Here is an 8,550-nt window from a genome sequence, read left to right as displayed (position 1 = left end):
CTACCTTTGTAGAATGATGCTGATTTTCCTCAACCAATCAAGTTGGCCAAAGAGAAATCATTTGTTGCCTTGACTAAATCAGCATAAGAGAACTTCCTCAACTCCTTGCAAGGTGGACGAGATTCTTGTTTAACTTTTTTTCTCTTCTTCAAGAGAACGACGACAAAGCATGAGAAGATGCAAGGAAAGAGCAGTAAATCCTGCTATCTTCAGAATAGCGTAGGCTTTTCTCTTTTTTATCTCACTTCACTGAAGAGTGGAAGCTGTGGCAAGTGGATACTTCTGGCACACAACAACTTGTTACCTTCAATGAACACAACCTCTCCTATGTTCTGAAATATCCCACCAGTCGGGTACCGGTCCTTCGAGGTTGTTGAACGACAAATGAGAAGCATCATAGAGCTGAAAAGCTCAAAGAACTCAGGAACTTCACCAGACAAGTAATTTCGAGAAAGATCCATCTCACTGATGCCTCTCAAACTAATGAAAGATTCAGGGATTTTCCCATGTAGAAGGTTCCCTTCCATGTGGAGGGACCCCAAGTGCACGCAGGATCCTAGAGTGGAGGGGATTGTTCCACTCAGTTGGTTATTGGAAATATTCAGCATGTCGAGGTTTATCAAGCCGCCAATCTCCAATGGTATGTCTCCAGATAGTTCATTGTGAGACAAGTCCAGACCTTCCGAAAGCAAGGAAAGGGTGAAGAGCTCCTTCGGTATGCTACCAGTGAAGCCATTACAGGAGAGGTTAAGAGTTTCCAGATTTTTGCAGTATCCTAAAGCTCTTGGGATCAAGCCACTGAAATTATTTTCTTGTAAATAGAGCTCACTCAGTTTGTTGAGGTTACCAATGGATGATGGAACCTGTCCAGAAAGTTTGTTTTGGGATAAGCTAAGGACAAACAAGTTTGGAAGGTTTCCAATGGAGTCAGGGAGGTTTCCAGCAAGTAAATTATTTTCCATGTAAAGAAGGGTAAGGTTTGTAAGGTGCTCTATCTCTGGTGGTATGGTTCCAGATATCTGATTTTCTGTTAACAATAATACTTGTAAACTTCTTGGAAGGTCCCCAGTGGAAACAGGTAATTCTCCTTTAAGGATTTTCCTGTCTAGGTTAATAGAACCAAACTGGCTGCAATTTGCCAATGAGGACAAGAATGACCAGTCTCCGGCTTCTAGCTGATTCATCCCAAGATTCAGTTCAGTTAAGCTGGACAGGTTCTCAAGAGAAGGAATAGTACCTTGGAATGAATTGTCACGGAGGTCCAACACCTGAATATTTGTTGCATTGCCTAGTGATGCCGGGATCTGACCATGGAAATGATTTCCTTGCAGAATCAGTGTTTGGATGTTTGGAAGGGTAAAACCTATGTCATATGGAATTTGGCCACTGAGTCTGTTGGTGCCGACGGCGAGGTATGTAAGTGTTGTTTTGTGGTAAAGAGAGGCTGGAACAGTCCCTGACAGGTTGTTGAATGTCAGGTCCAATTGTTCCAGGCTTGGAATCATGCCTAAACTCGATGGAATGGCTCCTTGGAAGTTGTTTTGTGAAAGCAAGAGCCAATTAAGAGCTGAAATTTCCTAGAGAGGAAGGTATGCTACCTGAGAGATTGTTATTGGATAGGATCAGGGTGTCTAGTGGTGAGAAGATGTGCACTAGTGGTGGCACCGACCCAACAAAGTTATTGCCTCCAAGGCCTAAGACTTCAATCGATGAGCTGTTAAAAAGACCGGAAGGAATCTCCCCACTGAGATGGTTGTTTGTTAGATCTAGGAATACAAGCGATGAACTGTTTTGCAAGGAAGCTGGGATGCCTCCTGTCAGCGTGTTGTTGGCGACAAGTAGAGCTGAAAGGCTGCAGATTGTACCCAGCCTATCTGGGATTCTGCCATGTAGCTTGTTGTTGCTCAGGATGATCTCCTGCAGTTGTGAAGTTTTATTGCTCACTAGACTTGAGGGGATCTCACCTTCAAGGAGATTGGTTGAAAGATCGATGAACCGGAGGCGGGAGCAGGAGGACAGTGTGCTCGGTATCATGCCCATGAGGTTGTTGTAGCTGAGGTTTAAATAGAAGAGTCGATTCAGGCTGCCGAGCTCAGGCGGGATGTGCCCGTTCAGCTGGTTGTTTGGAAGGTGGATAGCCCTAAGGAAAGTGAGGCTGCCGACACATGGCGGTATCTGGCCACTGAGGTTCGCTGAGTCAAAATCCAGCATGATGACACGAGATGTGTGTCTCTTCCCACAGGTGACACACCAGACCAGCTGCAGTACTGCACTGACGAGTCACTGCTCCATGAAGCCAGGCTCCGGCAGTATCGGAGTTGGAGAGGTGGAGCTTGAGGCAAAGCAGGGCCTGGAGATCAGTATCATCGGATGTCGTGCTGTGAAGTGTAGCAGGAGCTGAAGAAGATACAGTTGAGAATGAGAGGAAGCAGGATGTGCATGCAAATGCAAGCAAGATGGTGACCACAAGCACAGGGAAACCAGGGATGGTGGCCATCTACACGGCGGCGTTGCTGCTGCTGCTGGTGTTTCTACTTTGGATTCCAAACTTTGAGTTGTGGTGCTTGTGAAGCTAACGTGTGTGCATATTTATTACAGAGCTAGCACACCTCCCACCTTAGCAGTTAGCTTATTTTAAACCATAATGAGTAGTGCTTATTTTCAGTCATTTACTCCCGGTGGAGAACTCCCTCTAGTCCCGGTTCCCCACTCGGGAGCAAGCATCTAGGACTAAAGGGGGTCCTTTAGTCCCGGGTCAAGAACCGGGACTAAAGGAGGACCTTTAGTCCCGGTGGGTAATACCAACCGGGACTAAAGGTGCCTCCTGACATGCCACGATGGCCGGCACCTTTAGTCTCGGTTGGTAATACCAACCGGGACTAAAGGTTTTTTCTTTTTTCTTTTCTTTTCATTTTTTTGTTTTCTTTTCAAAATAGGTTTTCGAAGTCGTATTGTACGCTGCTAATTATACATTTATACGCGCGTATAGTATGTTTCGGTTCAAGTACAATGAACATATTAAATCACACAATTCAAGCATAGAAATATATATATATATATATATATATATATATATATATATATGCATGCATCATATATATATTTACATGCATGCATGCATATGTGTATTTTACATTATATTATTTCATGTGCATATATTACAAAAAGATTGCATTACAGGTGTTGTGATATAACAAGTTTTCTCTCATCCTCTAGCTTGGCTTTCCATGGCAGTGTTGGGTCGAAGTAGAACTCGCCCTTGGAATCGATGACCTGCTCATTAAAAAATCCGGCTATAGACTCTTGAATTGCTTTGATTTGTCTTGCCGTATGACCTTTTCCTCCTACCATCGAGTCTACAGGTTTGAATTAAAGGAAAATAAATTAATATATGTGTATATATATATATATAAAGACATAGTAACACAATCAATAATAATAATTAAATGAATATATAGCGTATTTTTAACGTACTTTGAGTCTCTCTGTAGGAGTTCTTTGGGAGACCACCTTGAAAACTTGTAAACATAGTAACCACAGTAGTTGTTCCCCTGTTCCTACCTCAGACACCACTTTACGAGAAAAAGATTTGTCATCCAATCTGGTGATCCAGTGAAAGCTATATGTTTAATTAATAAAGATGATGCGATTTAGGGACTTACTTTCAAAGGGATTACATTCAGTGGCGCTTTGCATTTTCCCATGTGTTGCTTCTCAATAAAGGTTTTCCAAACACTGCCCAATAAAAAATTTGCCACGTCATCAGATATAGTTAATCATCATGTTTGTGTGTATATATAGTTGCTAGAGATACCGAAATTACCTCTAGATAATATCTATCATATCTTGGTTGTCTTGTTGTGGTTTTCTCATCGAGTCATAGATTATCAAGTGACTTTTCACCAGATCGATGTCCATCAATATCCAGTGATTGCTGCATGTGTTTATAGGATATAACGCATAACACTCATTAATAACTAGAATCAACATATGACCCATTAAGGATGATCGACATTATTAACACTCACTTGAAGTTGTAGGGAAAGAGCATATCCTTCTTGTGGCGTTGGTTCACTAAGAAGTTCATGAGGTTACTCTCTGACTCAGACTTCCAATTAGTCTTTGGAGTAACTGGGTCTTTGAATACTATATGGGGATCAACAAAACCAATTTCATTGCAGCCTTCCTTTCTAAGCTCTGTCATTGTAAATCTGCATATATATAGTACTTGTTAGGATAATTTATATGCATATACACACATATGATGAGTTTAATAATAGATCGAAAGAATTATTACTTACAGGCAATAGCAGCTAATGATAACTTTGTCCGGAGAGGTCAGGTGGCATAGTTGATGAAATTCTGCAAAGTCAATATACATAACATCATTGCCACGGAACCAATGTTCATCTCTAATTCTGACACCAACGCAGAAGTCTCCACCGGTAGACACCTACATGTACTACTTGTTTAGCAGGTACATTTGCGTCCCCAGATCAGATAAGGCTTGAGGGTTGTATAGACTCTGGCCTAGTACAAATTTTTTCTTCCAAATATCAACCTCCGCCGCACTCTCAATTTTTCCATCACCAAACATCTGGTAAAGGTCGAGACCTAGCCTCATCAATAAATTCACCAAGGTGATCCAAATCGACATCCGGAGGTATGTTTGCCTGATGCATTAATCCTAAATTCGAACCATATTCATTACCAACAACTAGCAGGGGGACTGATTGGTGTGCTTGTTGTCCGAGTTGGGCAACTCCTTTCCCTGCCCACCTTCTTTTTCTGTGCCGCCTCAATTGACTTGGTGAGAGTGCGGTCATAGTCCGTTAACGATTGATTTGGACGGCTTACGAGATTCCCGCTATTGTTGCTGGTAAGGAAGCCACCCTTTTTCTTAGAATATCTGGAGCTACGAAGAAGTACGGTTTCTCCAGGTTTCTCCTTGCTTCTTGATTCTTTTTAAGTTTGTCATAGAATCTAGACATATCTTTTTTATATGCATCAGTTCCTTCTTCCTTCTCTTCAGATATTATTTTGGAATAGCCCTTGGTTTCATGGTGGCTTTCTTTGCCGGTGGGGACTGGTTCTTCGTTTGCGGGGCTGGCCTCTTGCTAGGCTTCTTGGTAGGCGGGGGCGGGGGAGGCAGTTGGAGACCTCCTTGGAGGTGTTGGCAGCGGACGTTGGAGACCTCCTTAGGAGGTGGCGGCTGCGGCGTTGGAGACCTCCTTGGAGATGGTGTGGATGCAACCTCGCCTTCCAACACAATGTCATTGTATAGAGCACTATGATGATCTGGCGATTGAACAATTGGATTTAGGTTGGGGAGGATCTGCTACAAAAAAAGGAATGACATATTATTATGAGCAGATTGTTAATTATTTAAGCCAATACAAATTATGATGTAGTGTTTTCATCCGCACGTACCTATGGTGAGGTAGTTCAGGAGGAGGTGGAGCCGACATCCCGGGGAATGATGATGTAGCGCTTGCACCATAGAATGAATGTCTTCTCTGCTTCTCCTAGAGTCTTCTCGTCCATCACCTCCAGGAATGTCAAGAGGCAAATCACTAAAACCTTTTTCAGCTTTATCTACCGAGATGATAGGCATATCCTTCTTGGATTATATTCCCATGAATCCTTGGTGTCTTGGTTCGGTCGATAGGATTAACAAGACCGATAGCCACCTTGATTGTGGAATTCCCCTTCGGAATGTGTAGCTCACACGATGTACAAGGTTCAGTGACATCATCCACAGGGAAGCGTAGTCCTGTGTCCCCTTGATTTGGTATCTCCGTGCACTAGTAGAGAAACGATCTTTGATCCACTTCGAAATTTGGCTTTAGTCCCGGTATTTTTCGTGCCCGGGACTAGAGAAACATTTAGTACCGGTTGGTAGCTCCAACTGGGACTAAAGGTCCTGCCCAACGGCTACTGTGGCAGGTTTTTATTGCAGGGGACCTTTAATCCCGGTTGGAGGTACCAACCGGAACTAAAGGTTAACTTTTACTCCCGGCTGGTCCCTCCAACCGGGAATAAAAATCTACTCCCGGTTGGAGGCTCCGTCCGAGACTAGAAAGGGACCTTTAGTCCCGGTTGCTATCTCCGGCCGGGACTAAAGGTCACCAACCGTCCGACCTGGGCATATGTATACGGGAGCGAGTCGATCGAGACACTAGTACGTAGGAGTAGCTAGCTGTTCACCGTTTTAAGCTAGCTGTTCATCGGGCACTAGCTAGATGTTCACCGGGCTTAAATCAGCAAAACGTAGGAGTAGCTAGCTGTTCACCGTTTTTAGCTAGCTGTTCACCGGGCTTAAATCAAACGGGCTTAAATCAACTAGCTGTTCACCGTCAGTACGTGTAAGCCAACAAAACAGTCTGTCTCTGCTAGCTAGCTGCTACACTAGTACGTAGGAGTAAGCCACCATTAGACACATGCATGCGTATCAATTAGTCCCGGCTGGTATTACGAGCCGGGACTAAAGGTATACCTTTAGTATCGGCTGGTATTACCAGCCGGGACTAAATGTCTTTTAGTCCCGGGCATTTATAGGAGCCTCGATGGGCCGGCCCAGTACGCAATATGCTGGAATTGCTGGCCAGTCCCACATATTAGCACCACCTCGCTTGCTCAGAAGAGTGAAAGCTAACTTAAAAGCTCAGCTCTCGAACCATGCAGCACGAACTTGAACAGGATCTGCTCTATAGGATTGTACCGCTGATCCTTGACTAAAGGTCCTTCGTACTATAGTTTATACAAAATGTTGAACATTATAAACGCATGTATATTCTAGCAGTGTAGAACGCGTATTCAAAAACCAAAACGAATCATCAATTAAAAATTGGAAAAAAAAGAAAATAGAAATAGAAACAAAAAAAAGAAAACCTTCAGTTCGGTAGTAGCGTGAAAATAGAAAAAAAAGAAAATAGAAATAGAAACAAAAAAACCTGGTAGCAAGCGTGAAAATAGAAAAAAAGGAAAATAGAAATAGAAACAAAAAAAGGAAAAAAAACCTTTAATCCCGGTTGGTATTATCAACCGGGACTAAAGGACTGGTCTACGTGGTCAGGCCGGGAGGCCTCTTTAGCCCCGGTTGGTATTACCAACCGGGACTAAAGGTGGACCTTTAGTCCCGGGCGCGAAACCGGGACTAAAGGAGGGGCCCTTTAGTCCCGGATTCGTGCTCCCGGTTCCAAAACCGGGACTAAAAGGGGTTACGAATGAAGCGTAGCTGTCTTTTCAACTGAATTAGATTGGCTAATGTTGATTCCTGGCTCTGATGCCTGCTTGCTTGCAACTCACTGCTATTTGCACTTGCCCTTCTGATTTCCTCCTGCATTCTCGCTTCAGGTTTTTTTTCCCGCTCCTGTGCTTCACGCACCGCTTCCTCCAACCTCTGGAGCCATTGTGCCTCTTCTTCCTTCTTTCTCTAGCGGCTTCTATAGGAAGGTCTGTCCTGAGGGAATCCATGCTCCCATGAGGCACTTTCCTTTGCCTCTAGTTCAGCCACCATGTTCAATAGTCCTGATGGCGTATGTCAGCTCATCCTTCTCTCTGTTGGGCCTGAACGCACCACTAGCAGTAGCTCTTTGAGCATAAAACAATCTTTTCTGTAGCTTCTGGCAGTCTTGCGCCATAACGCACTTCCCTGTCTCCTGGTCCAGTGTTCCCCCATGAGCGAAAAACCAATTCTTTGCACGTTCTCCCCACTCGAGTGATTCTGGTGTGATACCCTTGGCAAGAAGGTCTGCTTCCATTTGTTCCACTTCTTAATGGCAGTCGGGTAGCCACCTGATCCCAAGTTATGGTGGTATGTCTTCTGTTGAGCATTACGTTGGTTCTTTATCACCCGACTCACACCCTCTTCCGAAGTATTGTACTGTACAACTCATCCCAATAGGGCCTCTGCTTTGAGATCGGGCCTAGGACAGTAAAATCTGGTGCTATATTCTTCTTGACATACGTCATGTATAGGTGTTTCTTCCAAGTCTGAAACTAGGTGGCCATCTTCTTCATTGCCCAATCCCTAACTCGCTCCTTCAATTCATCACCATCTATTATATCATCATAACCATCTGTTTGGAGCGTGAAATGTACCAAGACATCTTTCCAAATTAACGTCTTGTCATGATCGGAGACAAAACTGATATGAGGAGCATTGGTCTTCTTCTTCCATTCGCGAGTACTGATCGGGAGCCGGTCCCGTACAAGGTAACCACAGTGGTGCACGAATTTCATTTTATTCGGCCCCTCCGGTTCTCCTGTATCCACATTGAACTCCGAGATGATGAAGCGGCCCTCCAATGGCTTTTTGGGACCTCGAACATTTTTACTCTTCATTGTAGTTGTTGATGTCGATCCAGAGGGCTACAAAACATAAACATTATTTTTAATGTCATGAGCACACATAAGACATATGATAATATATATAGCTAATAATAAAAAATATATACTTGGCCAATATGTTGTTGCTCATTTGTTCAAGAGCTAAGTACTGACTCCCGTCATCTACATCCTCTTGCACGTTATTTTTAGCACCATCAT

General features: G+C 43.7%; 1 protein-coding gene across 1 annotated transcript; it reads right to left on the bottom strand.

The window, feature by feature from the left end:
* Window positions 1–236: 236 nt before the first annotated feature.
* Window positions 237–2,497, bottom strand: LOC136479716 (probable LRR receptor-like serine/threonine-protein kinase At3g47570). Its single transcript, XM_066477487.1, has 3 exons — window positions 2,252–2,497; window positions 1,777–2,115; window positions 237–1,577 (listed from the first exon to the last, which is right to left on the bottom strand). The coding sequence occupies exons 1-3, from the start codon at window positions 2,495–2,497 to the stop codon at window positions 237–239; spliced, it is 1,926 nt and encodes a 641-aa protein (XP_066333584.1).
* Between the last annotated feature and the right edge of the window lie 6,053 nt (window positions 2,498–8,550).

The sequence above is a fragment of the Miscanthus floridulus genome, chromosome 9 (assembly GCF_019320115.1).
Source record: "Miscanthus floridulus cultivar M001 chromosome 9, ASM1932011v1, whole genome shotgun sequence".
Taxonomy (NCBI): domain Eukaryota; kingdom Viridiplantae; phylum Streptophyta; class Magnoliopsida; order Poales; family Poaceae; genus Miscanthus; species Miscanthus floridulus.
This window is presented reverse-complemented; position numbering and strand designations above follow the sequence as displayed.